This window comes from Castanea sativa, chromosome 5 (assembly GCF_040712315.1).
Source record: "Castanea sativa cultivar Marrone di Chiusa Pesio chromosome 5, ASM4071231v1".
NCBI lineage: Eukaryota > Viridiplantae > Streptophyta > Magnoliopsida > Fagales > Fagaceae > Castanea > Castanea sativa.
The window spans coordinates 61,226,330-61,250,105 of NC_134017.1; the positions used below are offsets into that span (position 1 = coordinate 61,226,330).

At 31.2% G+C, this 23,776-nt stretch overlaps 1 protein-coding gene across 1 annotated transcript; it reads right to left on the reverse strand.

Annotated features, from left to right (window-relative positions):
* Positions 1–3,296: 3,296 nt before the first annotated feature.
* On the reverse strand, positions 3,297–5,151 carry LOC142633611 (tetrahydroberberine oxidase-like). Its single transcript, XM_075807852.1, has one exon. It carries the CDS (start codon positions 5,138–5,140, stop codon positions 3,557–3,559), a length of 1,584 nt encoding a protein of 527 aa, XP_075663967.1. The 5' UTR covers positions 5,141–5,151; the 3' UTR covers positions 3,297–3,556.
* Between the last annotated feature and the right edge of the window lie 18,625 nt (positions 5,152–23,776).

Below are 23,776 nucleotides of genomic sequence, written 5' to 3' on the forward strand. Positions count from 1 at the left end.
AAGGACAATTTACTTCGTGAAAAACAATCATGTTTTTGTTTTCTTTTCATTTGGGCTCAATACAGTTATCTTCTGATTCATTAAAGCCTAGTTTTCCAACCCACTCTCTATAAATATATTGTATTAGGCTTTTTGGGCCTAGATCATTTTCCCTTTAGGATAGAGAACCATTTCTAGCCCTTACAGAATGTATTAGAAAATTATACAGCTATATATTTATATAATTTACCATTGATGGTTTATATTATTACAACTTGCTTTCCCTTCTTGGTTGTAATTATTATGTATAGTCAAAGTTTCAAAGGAAAATATTAATTGATATCTAAAGATCAACCACCTTATGGACTATTAATTTTCAATAGAATTTGACTCCATTTAATTGTTTTCAATATACAGATTTTGGCAAAAGACAAGTTCATGTCCGGTTTTTATATTATATATATAAAACTATTGATTTCAATAATTTTATGACCATTTAAATGTTATCAAACGTTTTGATTCTATGGCTAGGGACAAGTTACCGGATCTGTGGCTAGGGACAAATTACATATCCAGCTATAATATATATATATAAATATATATATATATATATATATATATATATATATATATATATATATAGAAAGAAATAAAAGTTTCATGATCATCTCATTATTTTTTTTTTTTTTTTGAATTACAAAGCTATAGACTTTCAAAAACAATTTTTATTATTGTTCTAAACACTTACCATCTACTACTTCTTACTATTCACAAAAATATTTTATCTTTTACTAAATTTTCTAGGAAATTACTATAGAGAGTTTATATACTACGAGCAGTATAGGCTCACAAGGATAATTAGCAAAGGTAGCTGAGCTGTTGTATCCTATGGACAATGTGTAGAAATATTTTGTCTAACTACATCGGATAACCGTAGACGGCACGATTTGCCTCAAGATAGTGGTTTGGTCCATGCCTCATCTCTGCCACCTCTTTTGGTAAAATTATAGTGTAATATCCAATGAAAAGTAAGATAATATCTCTCCTTTATTTCCAACAAATAATATCCTTATGTTATAAGGTTCTTAGTATTTTGCATGGTAACTGATGCGCATTGATAATAGCTTAATTTTGCATATTTATATCATTGTTAGAAAGCATTATCGTACTTATTTTGAGGTAATTCATGCATTTTATATTTGGTTTTGGAATAATGTTGAATAATTAATTTTGTACTTAATTGAATCTTATTGCGTGAATTTGTCTTTTGTAGGAGAATGAAATTAAATAAGTGGATTTGTGCAAAGAAGAATGTTAATGGAGTTTACATTTACAAGGGTCATAATGAAGTTAAAGAATGCCAACCCAATTAAATATAAGTCCAATTGGAGCAGGGAATCAAAGAAAATTTGCATCAAATCCAAGTCTAATTCGGATTAGGATTCCAGCCTGCATATCAGATAGTATTTTTGGTATAACTTTCGGCTCAGATGTCCAATCGAGATGATTCAAGTTGGGATGGAAAGTTAACTTAAAGGGATACAACTTTTTATTTTACCAAAAGTCCGAATTCTGACATTAAATGGGTCAAAATCGTCGATTAATTAAAGCCTAAAAATCTGGGATTTTCTCTAAACGGGAATTCAACTTGTAATAGGATTACTTGACCTATTTAAAGGCTCTTTAGGGCAAAATTCAGGGAGGCTAGTGCTAGGGCTGGGGGCTGAACATAGAGTGTGTGGTTACTTATTTAGTTTTCTTCCATGACAGTTAGTTTTATTTTATTTATCTAGTTTAATGTTTAATATTTTATTTTTGTGTTTTCTTTCAATTACCATGAGTAGCTAAATTTATAATTAGGCTTGAAGATGAAACCTTGTTAAGGATTATTAGTAATATTTATGTGATTTGATTTTTCCCACAATAGTTGTTCTTTAATAATTTAAATTTTTCTTACTTCATATCAATTGACAAAGATGAGATTCTAGATATGAGTTCAATCATGTTTTTCTCATGATTTAAGATTTGTCTTAATTAATTGAATGCTTGGTTTATTATTTCTTGAATTTAAAATTGAATATCTCTTGTGATTTGTTTGGCTACGAATACAATTGATTATTTGATTTTATACTTAAGAAGCGAAGAAGAACATGCTTTAGATTTTTAAACATAAGTTTTGATGATGATATTTTCCATGATAGCAAGATTAATTTCTAGATTATCATGTAGTGGTTGGGAAAAATTAATGATCATAAATATATGCTGATATGACTTACAAGGCAGATTCTAAAACCTTAATTCATTTCCCTTGATTGTTTACATCTTTTTATTACTTTATATCTTTTGCTTACTTTAACCATTTGCTTAATTTTATTATTTACTTAGCTTATTTAATCTCAAAAAAAACCATTTTTTTATTAAACTAGATTAGGATTAATTAGGTTAAGGTTTAATTAATTTTCCTACGTTCATTCAAGTCCCTGTGAGTTCGACCTCGTTTTTGTCAAATTATACTTCAGTACGATTCGTACACTCGCAAGTACTTTAAAATTTCACAACAGTAATTGACACTAAAACTTTGACCAACCGTTATTTTTCTTTGTCAGTTTTCTAGGATCTCATCTGTGATGGTTTCTTTGTTATATTAAACCTACTTTATTTAATTATAGGAACAAATTTTTATTAAGTTTGTGCTGAAATTTTTTTATCAAGAATTTATTAATGAGAAATGAAAAAGAATATGTTTCTTTTTTCAAATAGAAATAAGAAACTATTAAAAAATTATTCTATCAATATTTGAATTAATTATGTTTTTTACGAGTCAAATATATTGAATATAAATGTAAGAAATGCTAAACTAGGTTCTTAATAACTATTGTGTTTTTTATTATATAATAATTTTATATAAAAATAAATAAAAACCTATAAAAAGGTTATACATGTATAGCATTTAGAATTGCTTTCTAAGATAACATTTAAATAAACTAACAAAACATAAACATAAACATAAATCCCAAAGAGCACTCTTAAACATACAAAACAATGAATCAAAGGTTCACAAATACCAAATTCAAAGCAAAAACCAACAAAGTAACCAAAAAGAGTAAAATTACTTTCTCATCCAAATCCAACAAGGATTCGAATTGCTAAATCAAACCAGATTTCTAGATCCATTTAGATAGGTTATATAGTTAGAAAACCAATGCATGTAGAATAAATTTATTGAAAGATGTAAGAGATTTATGGATTGATTTTTACAATCCCAATCATTATTTTGAGATTCACATATCCCATGGAAGCTTTTATTTACGTTTAATTGGACTAAAACAAAAGGAGAGGAATAAGCTTTATTATGAGAACAATCTTTGGCTCCAATCAAAAAAATAAATAAATAAATGAGTACAAGCTTTGCAAAATAAGAGGTTGTTTGGTAGACTTGTTTAAACTCATGTTTTCACTTTTTAAACAATATTACATGATTTTCTATACACTTTTCATCCACACGTATTTTTACATATGTTTTCAAACACATTTACCAAACACCCCTTAAGTATCCCAAATCACTTCTCTTCATCCACTAGTGTGAAAGAGGCGGGATGCTTTGCTCATTCCTAAAGAAATTAGTGGGATCAAATACTGTCTTCACATGCACCAGCCTTTTGAAGTTGTTCTTAAAATATTTAGTACCCCATATGCTTGCCTGTCTATAACTTGTGTTGCCTTCATTATTTGTACCTATGTCGAGGTCTCTATAATTTATATATGCTTCTCTTGGAGACTTGGAAACATAGGGAGCCATATAAGCGTAAAGCCTTCGAATCCAACTTACATGACTTTCAGTGGCCGCAGTCCCTTCTTCTGACCAATACACCAAGTATTGGATTTTGTAGATATTGCCAGCTCTATGTGGAAAAGGAATTGCAGACTCCGAAATTTCACTCATTTTTCCCCCATATGGAGTCAGGATTAATCCAGCTAACTCTGCCTCTTTTTCATATAATCTTTGCCAAATCCCCTCCAACCCAGATTCAGGAATGGGATTCTTCACATAGTCGGATTTTGCTTTATAAGAGGGAACTGTCAGAGTCCTATTTAGCAAAACATCTAAGGATTGACCACTTGGGAATCCAGCAAAGTAGAGAATAGATTGAATCCAACTCATTTCTTTACAATCTTCACTCACCAAACCCAGCTCTGGGAAGCTCTCTTGCATCAATGGAAGAAGCTTATCCTTCCCTCCAAGGTACAAGGAATTGAACGCAGCTTGTACCGTCTTCTTCCCTTCTTGGCTGGAATTTACGCCTGTTAAGAGAACGCGAATGAATAGGTCTTTATCAAACTTGTCTGCAACATACTGCCACCGATGCAGAAGTTTGGTTGCATTTTGTTCCAAGTTCTTATTGATTGTGAACACAGTCACAGTTGATGGAACAGGAACCAACTTGATTTTCCATGCAACAATGACTCCAAAGCTAGCCCCTCCTCCTCCTCGAATGGCCCAAAACAGATCTTCTCCCATTGATTTTCTATCAAGGAATCTACCCTTAACGTCAATCAAGTGTGCATCAATTACATGATCAGCGGCAAGGCCATATTTTCTCAAAATTGTGCCATATCCTCCCCCACTGAAGTGTCCACCAACACCTATTGTAGGGCAAAGTCCAGCTGGAAAGCCAAGAGTTTTGCTTTGCTCAGCAATCTCGTAGTATAATTCACCGAGGGTTGCACCAGATTGTACCCAGGCAAAGCTATTTTCTACATCAACAGAGATGTTTCGAAGATTTATCATATCAAGTATGACAAATGGTACAGGAGAAACATAAGAAAGACCCTCATAATCATGTCCACCACTTCTAACTCTGACTTGCATTCCATATTTTTGGGCACAACTAAGGATTTCTTGAATTTGTGAAACACCCAATGGTGTAATAATGACTAGGGGTTTCGGGGTGGAAGGTGTTGAAAATCTGGGGTTTCTGATGGAGGACTCCAAGACAGATGAATACGAGGAGTTGGATGGGGTGTAAATGACTTTAGAGATACTGTCATTTCCGGAATGAAGGGTCAGGCACTGAAGAAAGTTTTCATGAGTATGAGCTGAAGTTGCCAACAAAAATGAGTACAGAAGAGCAAAAACAAATAAAGAAACTGGTAACTTCATTTTTGCTTGTTGGTGATTAAAACTGGACGAGAGCTTCCTTATTTATAGCGTTTTAGTTGCTTGAAGATTTGAAGTCCTCCTCTGAATATGATATAAAATCAAAACGTCAAGAAGGAAAACCCAACTTGCAAGGCAACTGACCCTAGAACTTTGACCATTCTTTTTTCTTTCTCAATCTTTTTTATGATCACGTTTGGGATGGTTTTTGTGACCTGTTTGATCAATGAACAATTACTTTTTTTAGTGTATCTATTTACAAGGTTTAGGATATTATTTGGGTTTATTTACATTGATGAAAGAAAATTTTCATTCATGAAAGACGGATTAAAATCCATATATTTTGAAATTTTAGTTATTCATGAGTTTAAAGGGAGATCCTAATAGTTCAGACTTCACAAACGTAATATGTGTTACTATTACTATTAACTGATCTTGATCACCAATATAAAATAAAAAAATTTTAAAAACTATTAACCGATCTTGATTTTGCCTTCATGTATCAGGGATGGAGCCATCATTGGCTAAATATTTTTTAATAAAAAAATATTATTATATATGTGTACTAATTTAACAATTTTACACTATAAAACTATATTTTGTTTTCCTTGAATAATATCATTGATTTTTTTAAGAGTAATGCTACACTCACAAATTTTTTTACAACATTTTTAATTACAAACTGTTTTGGTAACAAATTCTTATTAATTCGCATATGGTCCCATCACTAACATCATTTCTTTTTACTTACTAATAATCACTTAGTACATCAACAATTCATATATCAAAAAGTTTGTAACTCTAGTATTTTCTTCATTTTAGTGACTATAAAAAAATTTATAGATCTAATATCTAAAACAAAATATACAAGTAAAAAATAAAAATAAAAATAGTTCAACAACAAAAATTGTCAATAGTAAAACTAAAAAAAAAAATTAAGCTCAATTAACCAATTTTATTTAAGATAAACAACCCTACTGTAAGTACACAATTGCACCTGGACCCAAAGAAGATTATGGGCTCAGGCCCAATGAGCCTTAAACAATAAAATTTGTAGAGTGTGGGCTTGAAACCTAGGTTAGAAGTGCTGGGAGCTTGATAACAGGCTTTTATAAACGAATACAGGTAAATAACGAACGATAATTGCAAATGGATCTCCTCGGACTCGAGTCGAGGACTACTTCTTTATTATTTTTCTTTCTTTCTTACAGGTTACATTCCTTAATTTCTTCTCTTTTTCTTTAGAGAGAGAGAGTAAGAGAGAGAGAGAGAAAGATCAAGATCTTCCTTCCTTTTTCATTCCTCCCTCCTTAAATACCCCTTTTTTAGATGCCCTTTTGGACCCTGACTAGAAGTTTCTGCCCTACTGTTCAGGAGTCACTTCCCCATTAGTGCGGCCAGGGAGGTAGGTGCAGAGTCTTTAATGCGGAGGTGGCAGCCTTTGCTCTAGATATTTTCCTTAACACTAGGGTATCGAGAAAGTTCGAGGTTTCCCCCTTTAACCATTAATCTTTCTAGAGTTAAGCTTTGACCTTCATAATGAAACTTTGAATTCTCTAGGGCTTGTCTGAGGAGAAGCTCGTCCTCGGCTGTAACCTTGGACCCTCGGCGTATTGGCCAATTCGTAGAGTTCAATTCTGAAGCAGGTCGGCCCTTCATGCTACAGTCCAAAGGCCCATATGCCCATTTGGGTCCTTTTACTCCCCACACCTACCTTTTAAAAAATTCTAAAAAACAAATTATTCTTACCCACAAAAAATAAATAAATAAATAATCTTTATAGGTACATAGTAGTAAAATCAAAAGTTAAAACTGTCCACATAAACAATAGTAAAGTTATTCTCCTTTCATATATAATTATCATTGTCTTTTTCAACGTTATTTTATGATTTTTTTCTGGTCAACGGTTTGTAGTTTCGAAATATCATTCATTAGATGCTTTTATATATAGAGAAAGGCAAAGTCTGCCGGCGGCACAAATTGTTTTTCTTTTTTCTTTTTTTCAAATATATTGTATATGTTCAATAAATGAGGCGGCTATAAACTATTCTCTTTACGTGAGCCTCTTTTTCTCCAAATCTAGAAGAAAATTCAAGTCCGAAAATAGAAAAGTCAACCAATTTCTTTTTCTTTAATTTTTCTTTTTTTCTTTTTTGGCATGCTACTATACAGATATATGAATTATACATAAATTTTTCTGAGTTATTCAAAGTTGTCTTCATTTTTTCTTCCTCTTAACACACCTAGCTTTCAAGCATTCTTGCATTTGTACTCAAAGTCTTAGCTTTTAGTCAAATGATGATCTACACGGATTCTCAAAAAAAAATAATGACGATCTCTACGTGACAAAGAAAGGACATATATAGTTTCTGTAAGATCTTTTGTAGGCTGTAGCAAATCCATTACTTCTTCAAAATAAATCTCTACCCACAGATAGAGACAGAATTTTAATTGAGGGAACCGAAGTATGGATGAAAAAAATGTTCATGAAAATTCAAACTAGCAGCAAAAGTTGCAATAATTATTATTGCTTAGACTAACTAATTATTGTTGTTAAGCCCCAATTATTGCTCCTAGCTAAGTAAAATAGATTACAAGAAGAAAAAAATCCAAAGTCAAAATTAAAATTATAAAAGCAAATAAAAAAATTAATTTTTTATTTTTGAGCAGAAAAAAAATTCATTAATTTGAGGACAAATAGACAAACAAAAAACACTAAAGTTTTAAGCTAATGTTAAAATAGTTCAAGTTTACGATCTATCAATAATCACCAATTATGAATTTATTAGTTCTAATAATCTCATTACACGATCTATCAATAATCACTAATTATAAATAAAAGCTCAAATTAGTGTAAAAATACTAGAGCTTGTTCAAGCCCTAAATTAAAAATTACAACTAGATTGTTTTTACTCTAACTTAGCCACATGCGGAATAAGAGTAAATATATATGCGCAATAAACCGGTAACACTACTCTAAAACATATCCAACCACAATGAACAATAAAAGTAAAGTTTAAAGAGTAAGGAAGAGGGATGAAAATACAAGATAACACCAAGACGTGTTATCGAATAGAATACTGAAAAATTCGGCGAAAAACTTTCCACGACCCTCCAAGTCAAAATCGATCCACTAGTAAATAAAGTTGGAGTACACGAATAACAATTGACTCTCCAAGACTAGTCTACCTAATGTACTTAAGCTCTTCAAGCTCTTGCTACCAACAGACTTTTCGGAATCTAGTCTTCACTAGCTTTCCAGATCCCGCAATATCACCCAATTGCATCCACCAAGCCTCACCGGCTTCTTTTGCAAATTTTCAATGCTTTCCAAGATCCAAAACACTTTCTATACTCTGAATATGTATGGGTAGTGTTTGGGTACAAATCTCCTCTCGAGATATAACAATGAAAGAAGGGAATGATAAGAGATTACAAGGATTTCTCACTAAAAAGATGAATAGCTCTCTCTCTAAAATGTGGAGTGTATTGTGTTGTAGAAACCTATCTAGGGTTTTTCTCTCAATAGCCTCCTTTACTTTTGTGGGTAATGAGAGTATATATAGTACGAGTAAATGGTAAGAAAGTTACACTTAAAATCCTCCAAGTAGAGAGTTTCACAAGTATCTTAAGTACTCGTGAAATACGGCCTGACACTTGACTTTTCAGCTTCTAGCATGTACTTCTCACATAGTTTTTTCATGGGAACCTTTACTTGCAAGCTTCTTACTAGCTATTCGCGAAACTGTACTAATCCTCAATTCATGCATGTTCTTCACCAACTTAATACTAAACTCAGTACAACAAAATCCCACAAAATACAAGGAAATAATTATTGCAATTACAACATTTTTTGTCATGAAGTAAAGATAACATAAAACATAGTTGTAAATCACAACTTTACAATAAATTTATTATTTCTCATTATCTCATTATGTGACATTAACTAATTGTTTCTATATGTAACTAATCATGAGCTAGTAAGCAATCAACAATGTGGGTGCAACATTATTAATTATATGTTTTTAGGTAAACCAAAAACATTTTTCTTATCCTATCAAAATAAATAAATAACCTGCTTTATTAATTATTCAGCACAACACTTCACTGGCCACTAACCATGAGCACTATGCACAATGCATTACTATCCACAACATTATCAAAAGTCAAAACATACTCAACTTCACTATTAATCAGCATCAATAAATAAAAACCCTCAATTTTACTATAAAAACAAACACAACTTGAACTTTATCATTCACTTCGCACTCTTCACTAACTACTACTGAGACCAAAAAGGAAAAAAAAAAAAAAGTTAGAGAGAGATCAACGACAAAGCCAAGACTTGGAATTAGGAGTAGAGGTATAAAAATCAAAAATTAAAAAAAAAATCATTGTGTAACTGCAAATAAGCATTTACTTAATATTAACAAACTGTCAACAAAGACAAAAATACAAAATTATTGCTTCTTAATACATTACAATGCAATTATTTATGAAAAGCAAACTTAGCATTTATTTTAAATTTTTTAAATCATCTATGATTGAATCCATACTAAGTGTGCATTTGGCATTGGCTTAAAAAGCCAGTTTTTTTTTTTACTATTTAGTTTTTTTTTTGCTACTATTCATGGATCTCATTGCACTTTTTGATACTATTTATGGGTCTCATTATACTATTTCAGCTACCTTTTAGTTTTATCTACAGTACTTTCATCAAAAAGTTTTCAGTTTCAGCTAAATATATTGTTTCCAAACAAACATTAAATATCACAGCAATTTCCATTTCAATGAATAACATTATAGCGTTAGTCAAAAACTCATTTTCCATTTTGTGGTGAAGGTCAATTTTAATGACATTCATAACTAATCATGACCATTCTACAAACAAGTGGGTAGGGTTCTAATATTATGATCCTCACCATACATCAGTGCAATTCAGGAATACTTTTCAAATTCTTGAACTCCCAAAGTTGAACTACGTCATACTCATAAAGATCAATTTCCTTTTTCTATATTTTTTTTTATCATTTATGAAGTCTTTTCGATAAAACTTGTCTACTAATGAACTAATATTACTAATTCGAAAAGATTAGTTCATATGCCTCTCGAGGGTCAGGACCTGAACTAAGCGTAAGTAACTCCATGGTGTGCTTACTGAATCAAGGATTCAATTCTTACAATTAAGATATCCCAGCATTAAAAATTATTCAATCTATAATGATGCTTATTAATTTCTAAAGTCCTATTGCTGATGACGAGCTCAACCAAATCTCGCAACATAACCTGCATTTATATTAGGGATGTTTATGTTATGTTTCTCACAAAATGATATTATAGTAGCAAGTAAATCATTTCATATATATATATAAAGCTAAAGTGTAGTATTTGTTGTTGCTAGCTTCTATTAAGCCACATCAAATGCCATATCACCCATTTATTTCCAATTATTTCTCTCTTATGCTAAAGTGTAGTATTTGTTGTTGTTGCTAGCTTCTATTAAGCCACATCAAAGGCCATATCACCCACTTATTTCCAATTATTTCTCTCTTATTTTTTTACTCTTCTTTTTCTATTAATTTTGTACCTTAGTGTTACATTTCCTCCAACATTTCCCCCTCCCTTTTACTTTTTATCTCTCCACTACTCTCTATCTTAATGTGAAAACTCTTCCTTTATCCCTTCCTCTTCCTTTTATTTTGACTTTTCTTATCCTTATCCTTTTACTACATATTTGTTATTCTCTCTCATTATATACATATTTTCCCCCACAAAAAATGTCATTACTCTCTCTCTCTCTCTCTCTCTCTCTCTCTCTCTCTCATGTTTTTTCTTCTTTTTTTAGTAGAATTTTTATTTTTTGTATCTCTACTTTATGTTAATGGATTTTTGTGTTTTTTAGTTATACCTTGGGTTTGTGCAATTTGGTTTTGTGTTTTAAAGTTGATATCTTTTCTCTTTTTTTATTGTTAAATGTTATCCTATTATATTACAAAGATAGAATATAAGAATATAATATTATTCTATTACATTGCATGATTTGGATAATTTGGTTTGAGTATATCTTTTATTTTGACTATTCTTCTTCTCATCTTATTTTCTACAAATTTATCTAATTCAAGTCTCTCCCGAAAACGATGATTATTATCTCTCTCTCTCTCTCTCTCTCTCTCTCTCTCTCTCTCTCTCTCTCTCTCTCTCTCTCTCTCTATTATTTACTTTTTCTTGCAACTTTACTTTGGGTTGATAAATCATTGAATTTTTTTATAACACTATTTTGAGTCAATATGATTTGGTGGTGTGTGTTTTCACTTTTCATGCAGATAGAGGATAGATATGGTATAACTTAGGGTGTCTCAACAAGTTTTTATAGGTGCTAGTATACTCACCTTTCCTAGGAACCTTTCCAAGGATTTTGAGTTTCAAGTATTATACAACAAGCTATAACGCCCTAGGTATGTTAATAAGCATATATGTAACTTTTTTGTTTAAGGTAAACACTATTCCCATAGAAACTTTTGATTCTTAAACGCCTTTCATATGTATGTTTGAACATATGTTTAAAAACAAAATATAGCAAGAAATTGAAAAATATAATTATAAGCACTAAAATGGAATGGATTGACACCTTAATTCAGTTTTACTATCTTTTTTTCAAAAAAAAAAAATTATTAACATTTATTAACTACAAAGTACCATATTGATTAACAAGCTATAGATTTAATTAATAATAATAATTTAAGATTAAGGATTTCTTTTCATATATCTTATTTACCCTGCTTATAGAAAAGATGAAATTCACATAAATCCATGTTGTGTAGCTTAACTCGAAATACAATACTGAGGACCATAACATACGTCTACCCTTAATTGCTTTTAGTAGTTTCAAAATCAATAAAGATGATGGTATTCTGCAATCCGCGTTACCACTATTTTTATAACCACTCTATTAATATGTAGTGTCAAAGGTGCACACTGATGTCTACAATTAAAATGTTGCTTTTCCTACATTATTTTAAAGAGCTTAACAAAGCCCCTATTATCAAAGATGAAATTGATATCACCATATCTAGCTCAAGTGACCAGTTTGTGTGGTCATTGAAATGGCTATGAATCTCAAATAATAATAAAAACTGTAAATACAAGATGTAGCCTAATTTTATATTCACAAACATATGTTGTTTTTCCAAATATAAATAAGAACTATAAAATATTATTCTATGAATATTTGAATTAATTAGGTTTTTTATAAGTCAAATATATTGAATATATATGTAAGAGATGCTTAACTAGGCTATTTATAACTAGTGTTCTTTCCTTATATAATAATTTTTATTTTTAAAAATCTCTAATAATGTTATAGGTATATAGCATTTAGAATTATTTTCTAAATATAACATTTAAATAAATTAACAATAACATAAACATAAACAAGAGAATAATTTTGTAAACACTATTTCCATACTAAATTTTGATTCTTACACTTTAGAAAAATTAATATGGACATGTTGATATTTTATGATTTGTTTATGTAAATGACAAAAATTATCCAATAAGGCACATCGTCAAGCCCAAGCCTCTTCATTATGATTCTCAGTTTCTGTTGTTTCTCATCAAATAATGATTTCAAAGCACCCTATATTATGTTGAAAATTGTTAAAAACATGTGTACCATAGTGTGTTAAGATTTTTTTTTTTTTTTAAAGTGACACTGAATTGAATTGTTCGAGTGTGTGTTGTTCAAGCGTGTGTTAAGTCTCACATTGGATATGTAAGGTTGAAATTTATCAACCATTTTGTTGGCTTTATTCCGTGACAATTTGCTTGTAATTCAGCACTTAGAAACCTTGTATTTAGGTGGGATTCATGAAAAGGTAGTGTGTGAGAGAGTGTGAAAAAATGGTCAAAACTGTGCAGTGAAGCAGGGACTCACGGCTAGATCTGGCTGGTGGCTCGCGGCTTGCAAGCCGCCAGACAATGCACACGGGTGAAGCATGCAGAGAAAATAAACAGTCACGCCAGCTGGAGCACTACAAGACAAAAAGTCAAGTCTGGCCATTCTGTATGCTCGCTGCTTGAACTCGCAACTCAGTCAAGTTGTGAGGCCAAGCCACCAGCCAGCTCTGTTTAGAAAATTCTGACTCTTCACATTCCATTCTCACTCTAGTATAAATACCCCTTATACCCACGAAATGTAAAGAGCTTCTAGAGAGAATTTTGAGAGAGAAATCCTAAAGAAAAACAAGATTGCCTCATTCACAATCTTCACATAGAGACTCTTCAAATTCCTCTACTCTCTTCCTCTCCATTGTTACATCCTTGAGAGGTCCATTACCAAAACATTTTCTCACCATACCCATATCTGTGAGAAGGCTGTTTGGTGCTTTGGGAAGCAGTTAATAAGGGACCAATTTTATATTGGTTGATGCTATGAGCTTTAGCGGAATCCGGTAAGTTAAAGAAGAAATAGGTTCGGGGCAACCTCGTTGGAGTAGGAGCTTGGAGGGCTTAGGTACAGTGCGTAGATTAGGCTTGGAGGGCCTTCTGCTGTCCATGTATCCCAACTACATTCTTTAGTGGATTATTGACCGCTTGGAGGGCGGCGGAGAGGTTTTACGCCGAGGGTTTCGATTTCTTCTTCGATAACATATCGCTGTGTTGTCCTTGTATTTGCATCTCTCTTTTCTTAATCTTTGTTATTTAATTTCTGTTGTGGATGTGATTTTATCTGGTTTAGATTGTTTATCAATTTTGTTATAAGTTTATGTTCATCTTCCGCACATACTTTGTTTGATTTTAAGCTTGAATTAATAATTTGTTAATTGGGGGTCTAAACGTTCAAAGGTGTTCTACACGCTTTTTGAACTTTCTGGATATTTATTAGATGGATCTCAGGTTTATTGATAATTGTGAGGAGTATCAAATATGATTAAAGTAATCCTTTTGAGGTATAATGCAGATATGGCTAACATATTCTTTTATAATCATCACATATGGTATAAAAAAAACTTGGTAACGACAAGTGGCATGGGAACACTATAGCATAATGTGAGCCCTAATTAGGATGTTAGAAATTTAAGTGGAAGATGTCAATCGGAATGTGTAAGTGTGTTGTATGGGCAAGGGTTGAGTCCAACATCGGGTCAAGGTACACAATTCTTCAAAAAATGTGCACAATCTTATATAGTCAATATACAAAATTTACCAAAAAATGTTTAAAATTATGAATATTCAACATACACAATTCTTTTATCTGTAGACATTTTTCTTTACAAACTACTGAGTATAAAGTTTTTATATTCAATATCCAAAACTTCAAAGAAAGTACACAATTTTGTATTCATTGTACACATATTTTCAATGAATGCACACATTTATGTATGTTCAATGTGTACAAATATTCAAATAATGTACACAATTTTATATATTCAAATTCAAAACTTTCAAGAAATGTATTCAACTTTTTAATGAATATACCCAATTCTATATATCAACATACAAATTTTTTTTCATGTGAACATTTTTCTTCACAAATTGATAAAGTGTAAGATTTGTACATTCAATATTCAAAATTTTAAGAATGTACACAATTTTATATATTCAATATTCAGAATTTCATAAAATATACACAAGTATTTCAAAGAATGTAAAAAAATTCTACATATTCAATGTGCACAATTTTTTGATGTGTTGAATTTTTTCTTTAAAAATTGGTGAGAGTATAAGATCTATACATTCAATATCTAAACCTTTAAAGGATGTAGGCAATTTTATATATTCAATGTACAAAAGTTTTCAAAGAATGTACAAAATCTTGTATATTCAATTTACACAATTTCTCATAAAATATACAAAATTCTATTTAACATTCATAATTTTTCATAGGATGTACACTATTCTCTATATTTAATGTACACAATTTTTCAAAAAGAATGTATACAATCTGTATATTCAATGTACACACCTTTTGATGTGTAGACATTTTTCTTCACAAATTAGTGAAAGTACAAAATTTGTACATTCATTATCCAAACCTACAAAGAATGTATACATTTCTATATATTTAATGTACATAATTCTGTATATTTAATGCATACAATTTTTGAACGTGAAGACATTTTTATTCACAAATTATTGAGAGAGTAAGATTTGTACATGCAATAACCAAACCATCAAAGAATGTACACAACTCCTTATATTCAATGTACACAATCATAAAAGAATATAAACAATTATATATATTTAATGTACACAAATTTTTTTTTTTAAAATATATATATATACAATTACATGTATTCAATGTATACAATTTTTTTTATGTTTGGATTTTTTTTTAAAAATTACTAAGAATGTAAGCTCTGTATATTCAATACTAATACTTCAAAGAATGTACACATTCTATATATTCAATCTATACAATTTTTTAAAGAATGTACACAATTTTGTATATTTATCGTAAACAATTTATCCAAGAATGTACACTATGTTTTATATCAAAATTACACAATTTTTGAAATAACATACATAATTACTTATATTCAATGTACACAATTTTTAATCCATAATTGTTAAAACAAGAATTATATCGTAAATCGATTTTTAATTTTTCTGTATTGTGCATCTTACCGTCTAATCCTATTTTTGGTATTGCCATAAATATAAGACCCCAAAACTAACATATCTCCCTTTGTTGATTACAACATTCTCTTTGAAAGGCGTCATTAGACAAACGTCACATTACCATGCAAATGATCAAGACCTATGAAGACACATTAGGCCAAAAGATCAACAAGAGGAAAACCACATCATTTTTAGCCAAAATACCCTCATTAACTACACAAAAAGTTTTCAAAAACACATTGGGAATAAAGATGACAATTTTACCTCATCCCTAGACATGGCAAAACGGGCGGTTCGGGTCGGGTTCGGGTCGGGTCAAACGGGTTGCAGGTCAATCGAGTTGCGAGTCGGGTCGGGTTGACTCATATTTTTCAAACAATTTTTTTTTTCCATTACAAAAATAAATCAATGACAACTTGTTTAGAGAGAATGAATAAAATCAATTAAGCAAATAAATTGCACTTAATGCCATTGGTTAATATCCTTCCAATTCTGACAGTTTTGAACATGACAAAAATTATTTATAGTCATAAATTCATGATGAAAAAAGTCTTCAATGTTAATAGTTCACTGTCAAAATACATATAATTACAAATTACATCTTAAAAAAGAGATAGATCTTAAAACAGACAAAACAAGAAAGCCAACAAAGTAGCAAGTTATCGGTCTTCTTAAGTGTACATGTTTCTATTGCATTTAAAATAATAGTAAAGTTAGATTACTTAGAAAGATAAACTAAACAAAAAAATATTTAAAAATAAACATAACATATTAACTAAAGAAGAATAAGTAAATATTTTATAAGAATTACAACTCAATCTCAATTTACTCAACGTTGGTAGCAGATTCAGTACTGCAAATATTCATACTTGCAAATTGTAGCTCAAGTTTGTCACCTTTCAACTTTTAGGTTTGTGCATTGTGTATGCCTTTAGCTTTGGACAATGGACTATAGCTAGTATTGAATGAGATTTTTTTTTTTTTTAAATAGTTTTCTTGACAGACTTGTGTTGTCTTGTCTCATAACTCATTCTCTCATGCCATGTCCATGATTTGTGAAGCTTAGCTCTTATTGGTTGTGATAAAGCTCAAATAGTCTAAAAATAATAATAATAAAAAAGCTCAAATAGTCTAAAAATAATAATAATAAAAAAGCTCAAATAGTCATTCTCTCATGTCATGACAATAGTTTTACTTGTTTATAACTTTATATCTATAATATATGGACTATTAGTTTTGATACTGTGTGCTTTATGCACCTAGTATCACGTAGTTTAAATATTTTTTTAGCAAATTTTTTTTAACAGGTCGGGTCACGGGTTATTCGGGTCGGGTCGGGTTGACCCGCAAAAAAATTGGGTCAGGTCACAGGTCAACCCGTTTTTACTTCGGGTAAAAAAAATCAAGTTCGAGTCAAGTATTTTTTGAGTCGGGTCAGGTCAGAAAATTCTGACCCGTATTGCCATGTCCACTCATCCCACATCACCTCGCCACGCCATGCCTCACCCTGCATGGTTATTCCCACCCTTCGAAGGAGGTAAGGTGGGAATGGTGCAAAATTTTAACGAGTTAGGCATTTTTGCCCCTCATATCTTTACAAAATACCTCTAATTTAATTAATATTTTTTTAGTCTTTGGGTTTCATTTCTCACTTATTTCCTATTCTCATTTCATTTTTTAAGTTTTTGGATTATGTTGTTGTGTATTCTACTATTAGTTTTAACAACTTGGTTTTTATTAGTAATTATTTAAATGCTTGGATATTAAGACTTTTTGCTTTTGTTGTGATATTATCCTGTTAAACGCCTTGGATTATATTATTCATTCCTCAATACAATTTAACTTGATTTGATGCAATTTAGTTGTAATTTCAAGTTTATATATATTCTTCTAAGAAAAAAGTTTATTTATATTATTGTAACAGATTTTTTTTTTTAAAAAAAAAATTGTAACACATGTGGGTGAGGTGGGGATAGGGTAAGATAACAACCATGTTGGGCGAGGGTGAAAGCACCCATTTTTTGCTCTACCCGCACCAACCCATTGACTTCCCTACTTGGGTATCCCTTGCATCAAAATGTGAAGTACTTGGGTTCACCCTCAATGGTGGGAAGAACGGAGAAATTTGCATTAAATGAAATCAAGGAAAGAGTGAGAAAAGTTGCTACACTAGGCAGGACATGAGATCCTAATTAAAGCTATAGCTTATGTCATCCCCCAACGTATGCTATGAGTTGTTTTGAGTTATTAGTCAACCTATATTTTGATCTAATGGCAATGGAATGACAGTTTTGGTGGGGAGAATGTGGTCAGGAACGAAAGATTGGTTGTGTTAGGACAAATCAAGTGCAAACCAAAGAATAGAAGATTGATTGTATTTAAAGATGTCAAGACTTTTAACCCAACGTTACTCGCTAAAGAAAGGCAGCTTATAAACACTCATTTACTCTCCTCAACTGAGTACCAAAAGTGAAACCCCAACTCCAAGCATTTCCTTGAATGCTTATCCTAAAAGCTAAAGCTAGCCTGATGCGCTGTTTCCATTATAACAATAACCATAGGAGCCATGGGAGTTCTTGAATTGGATTGAGATGGTGAGTGCCGAATTAGAAGACGGTAAGAACAGGTAGATCCTAGCACCTAATAGACAAAGAAATGAATAATCAAAAGATAGAATTAATAGATAACATTTTCATGCTTCAAGAAGCAAAAGTCATGAGGGCGATATGATGTGGAATGTACTTACAAAACGAGCATTGAATCAGAATTTTTTTCCATTTAGCATTAATTTTCTAAGAATATAGTTAGTTGTCCTGTTGAAAAAGAAACTGGGAAACTAGCATCTCGAGTTTTAAAAACTCAAGTTTAATGGTAGAACTCGAGTTTTTAAAACTCGAGACCCAAGCGGTAGAATCTGACGTGGAAAAAATTCCACGTAGAACTCGAGTTTTAGAAACTCAAGTTCCACCATTTTTCGCTTTCCCGTAGAACTCGAGCTTTAGAAACTCGAGTTCCACCATTTTTCCCTTTCAGATCAACCTTCGTCTTCTTGCACTTAATACTTCCTCTTCCTCACATTCTTCTTAGTCAGACCTAGCGTTCTTCTTCGTGCAGATCTGAAGACCAGATCGTCCAATCGCCTACCCAGCATTCAATCGTCTAATCGGAGCTCCAGCGTCATCCAATCGTTCAATCTGTTCTTCCTTTGTTCTTCGTCGTCAAATCGTTGTCAAATAATTCTGGGTTTCTTCATCTTCCTGGGTTTCTTTCTTCTTCATCATCTTCATTCTATTCTTCTTCTACTGGGCTTCATCCTCTTCTATTGGGTTTTTCTTCTACTAGGTTTCTCTCTTCTTCAACGTTCTGCTGGGTTTCCCTCTTTGGTGTTTGTATGTTTGTGGACCTCGAGTCTTACGGACTCGATTTCCACATTTTTCACTAAGAAAATCGAGTCTCTAACACTCGATTTTGATTTGTTAGAACGCGAGTCTTACATACTCAAGATCTATGTGGGTTTCCTAGCATTTGCTGTCCAAGTCATCAAGTATAAAGCGAGTGTTTGGGACTCGAGTTTTAAAATGAAACTCGAATTTTTAAAACTCGAAATGCTATTTTGTTAATACGTTTCAAATGTGTGTTAACTTACTATTTTGTCCTCCCTCACACTGCTACTCTGAACATTGCCTCCATTGAATCACAATGGGGTCCTAAAACCAAGGAGTGTCTCCAACCCTCACAGGATGAAGCAATTTTGGGACCAACTTTGGTCTGCCAAAACACTGAAAAATATCAATACCTTTCTATGGTGGGCATTGCACAAATGTATTATTGCCTACAAAGACAACGAATTATTTTCAAAACAAACTACGAAATATGTGGGAGTGAGGATGAAATTGTTTCATAAACTTTGAGCTTATGCCCTCTTGGTGGTGGTGGTGGGCTTTTACATAGAAATCCTCATATTGAAGGAAATCGCTGTATTTTGATCCAATGGGCCTTTTATGGGCCGTATCTGTTCTTGGGCGGATGGGATTTGTAAGTGAGTTCGCTACTTGACTGCGTCAAAATTTTGACAAAATCCTACTAGGAAAAAAAAATTTCAGAAAACTATCAACTCCATTAGTAACTCTCACTAATCTGCCACAATGAAACCCCCCACAGCAAAATAGAAAAAAATTGAACTACAGGGTAAAATTTAACTCCAGTACAAAGAATTAGCTCTCACAGTCCAAAAGAATGTAACAATAAACAAATTTAACAATGAATATATCTCACCCACATCTTTCTCAATCCATCTTCACTCACTCACTCACCCCACAATCGTTCGATTACATAGACCCATAATAAGTTTATTAAATAAAAAAATAAAAACATAGACCCATAATGAAAGACAATCTAGCTAGCAGCTTCCTATTGTGAGGACAAGTTTTCCACGTTCATTGGTTCTGAAAGTGTTGCGCATACATGCTTCCTGGGAACCAACCTTCTTTCCTTTCTGAACAATGAAGGTATAAGATCCCTCATCGGTTGGAACAAATGCCTCTTTGTACGTTTAATTCCTCCCTGTACCTTTTCTCTATGATGGTACAGTGACTATTAATTTGTTTCTCTGTTTTATTTTGTTTTGTTTTCTTTTGTTTAATGTTTGGCAATTAATTATTGTGCTTTATTTCAATGATTATGAATAGCTAAATTTTCAATTAAGTTTGAGGATGAAACCTTGTTAAGGATTATTAGTATTATTTATGAAATTTGATTTATTTCACGATAATTGCTCTTAAATGATGAAAATTGTTTTTGCTTTCATATCAATTGACTAAGATAAGTTTCTCTATATGAATTTAATCATTTTTTTTTTCATAATTTAGGATTTATTTTAATTGATTGAATGCTTGGTTTATAGTTCTTTGATTTTTAAAATTAATTTGTTATCTCTTGTGATTTGTCTGTCAATGGATATAATTGATAATTTGATTTTATACTTAGAAAACAAAAAAGAGCATACTTTAGATTTTAAAATATGAATTTTAATGAGAATATTTTCCTCGATTATCATGCAGTAGTTTGGAAAAAACTAATGATCACATATATATATATATACATATATGCTATAATATGAATTAGTAAGGCAAATTCCAAAAACTTAATTCTTTTCTCTTGATTGTTAACATATTTTTACTACTTCAATAATATCTTTACAAAGTTTAATTATTTGCTAGTTTAATTTAATTTAAAATAAACAGTTTTTATTAAAGTATATTGTAATTTATTTAGTCAAGGCTTAATTAATTTTCTTACATTCATACAAACCCATGTGGGTTCGACCTTTCTCTTACCAAACTATACTTCAGTATAGTTTGTATGCTTGCAAATATTTTTAAAATTTCACAACACAACCATTGCTAAAAATATAGAATTATGTGGTCACTTTTATTTTCCACCAAATCTACTTTTTCAAGCTTTTCCTTCTATTTTCTGTCATCTTTTCACTATTTTTTATCTTCTTTCTCTAAATAGAAGTTGAATTTTCATAAAAGTTCAATGCCTTTTTCTCATGTTCTTTTAGGATGGTATTTATAAGTGGCTTGCCTCTATCTTTTCTAGTGGTTTACTTTGGCTATCTCTACTTTGATAACATAGTCCGAAATGCATCTGGTTTGAGAAAACCATTGTTCTACCAATAAGATAATATATATGAAAAAAAATAGATATAAGAACTTAAAAATACAAAACTAAATCACATCAACCTAAAGTTGAGTTATAAGGAACACAAAAATTCATAGCATGCCTTGGATAATATTTCTTATATACTATATTTATAATTTATAAATATAGTATATAAGAAAAATAATGTTATTCTTTTACATAGCATGACTTGGATAATTTGGTTTTTATTACTATATCTTTTATTTTCACTCTTTTTCTTCTCATCTTATGTTCTATAAATTTGCTATTCTCTTTCTCTCTCATATTCTCTCATGAAAAAGTTATTGTTCTCTCTCAATCTCTCTCTTGATTTTATATTCTTCCTTGCAACTATACTTTAGGTTGATGAATCATTTTGTTTTTTAAAAATCTATTTTGGGTTAATATGTTTTGGGGTTGTATTTTCTGAATTCCCCATTGCAAGTAGTCTCTCTCTCTCTTAAAGTTTTGGTATGATTTTTGTTTGAGTTAATACTTAGTTAGTTTGGAAATAATAATTGAATTTATATGAAAACACAATATTGATTATGCATTTGAGCGTGCCTATATTTGTGTAATATTAAGTACAATTTTGTTAAGAGCTTTTATTATCATGATAATCTCCTTTAAGATAATGAGGAATTTGTATAATTTATTTGAAACTTAAAAGTATAACATAATATTGAAGAATATGTACCATCCCCAAATAATAGCAGGATATATTGGTAGAGATAGAAAGATAAAATAGTTTTAGAAATTGTTTAATGTATTAAAGGTAACATTTTTTTTCTCAGAAATATGGCTTTTTTGTATTTTAGGTCTTGAAAGTAGTAGTTTCATTTTTTTATTCTTTTTCTTATACATTTTTTTTATATATGTTTTCTATGCTTTTGATATTAGGGAGAGAAAGTTTGGACATTGAGAAAATTTGTCTAGTTCTAACATAGCGTATGTACAAAACCATGTCAATAAATATTATCTGAGAAAGGATATTTTTATGTTTCACCTTTTAAGTTCTTAATTAATATTGATTTGTTTTTCATTATTTCTTGCAACCCTACTTTAAGCTGACAAATCATTGTGTTTCTTATAACTCTTTTTTGAGTTAGTACTTTTTGGTGTTGTGTTTTTTGACTTCCCTAAAACAACTCCTCTCTCTTCCTCTTGTAGATTTGGTTTAATTTTTTTTTGAGTTAATACTTAGTCATTTTGGAAGTGAGAATTTGAATATATATATATATATCAAAACACAATCTTGGCTATGTATTTGAATGTGCCTATCAATTATTTGAGTAATATCAAATGTAAATTTGTGATGAGTTTTGATTATTATGATTTTCTATAAGATAATGGGAATTTTGAATAATATATTTGAAACTTAACAAATTTAGTTGTAAAGAGAGAAAAAATAGGAAACATATCAAATTGATCTAGTTCGGTCCACTTCGATCCATCGAGTCTACTTCGGTCCAATTTAGTTCACTTCAGTCTATTTAGTTCATTTGGTCCACATCTGTCCAATTTGTTCTATTCTGCCCAATTTGATCCATTTTGTCCACTCTGGTCTATTTGGTCTAATTCGGTCTATTTCGATTCACTTTGGTCAATTCAGTCCAATTCGATGTACTTATTTAAGAATAAAATAAGACAAGTTTTTCTTGAAAGTACAATCAATTATTTGAGTAATAGTAATTGTACTTATAGGATAAATTTTGGTTATCATGATAATCTCCTTAAGAGAATTGTAAGCGCACAATTGCACCTGGCCCCAAGAACAGTTATGGGCTCAGGCCCAATGAGCCTTAAACAATATGAATTTGTAGAATGTGGGCTTGAAACTCAGGTTAGAAGTGTCTGAGGATTAAATGACAAGCCAAAGATTGTAAACACTTAAAAACAACAAGGAATATTGTAAATCCACCTCCTCGGACGTAAGCCCAGAGCTGTTCTTATATTATCTCTTTCTCTTTTTTCTTTTTCTTTTTGATTACCAAAAAAGGGATCCCTCTTCCTGTTCTAGGTTATTCCTTAAATACTCCTCTTTTTGATACTTTGTACACGTGTTGCCCCCACTCCCCCTTAGCCTAGATATTTCTTTTCTTAGTGCCTTTGAATAGTAACCAGAAGTTTCCCTTCCACTGTTCAGGTGTCACTTCCCCATCAATGCGGCCAGGGTGGTAGGTGCAGGGTCTTTAATGTGGAGGTGGCAGCCTTTATCTTTGGTACTTCTCTAACATCGGTGCTTCCAGGACATTCAAGGGTTCCCCCCTTTTAACCATTGGTCTTAACCGTGTCATTCCCTAACATTTACCATGAAGTCCCTGGTTCTCCAGT

Excerpts from the sequence above, each read along its gene's own strand:
- LOC142633611 (XM_075807852.1), bottom strand. The coding sequence starts at position 5,140 with ATGAAGTTACCAGTTTCTTTATTTGTTTTTGCTCTTCTGTACTCATTT.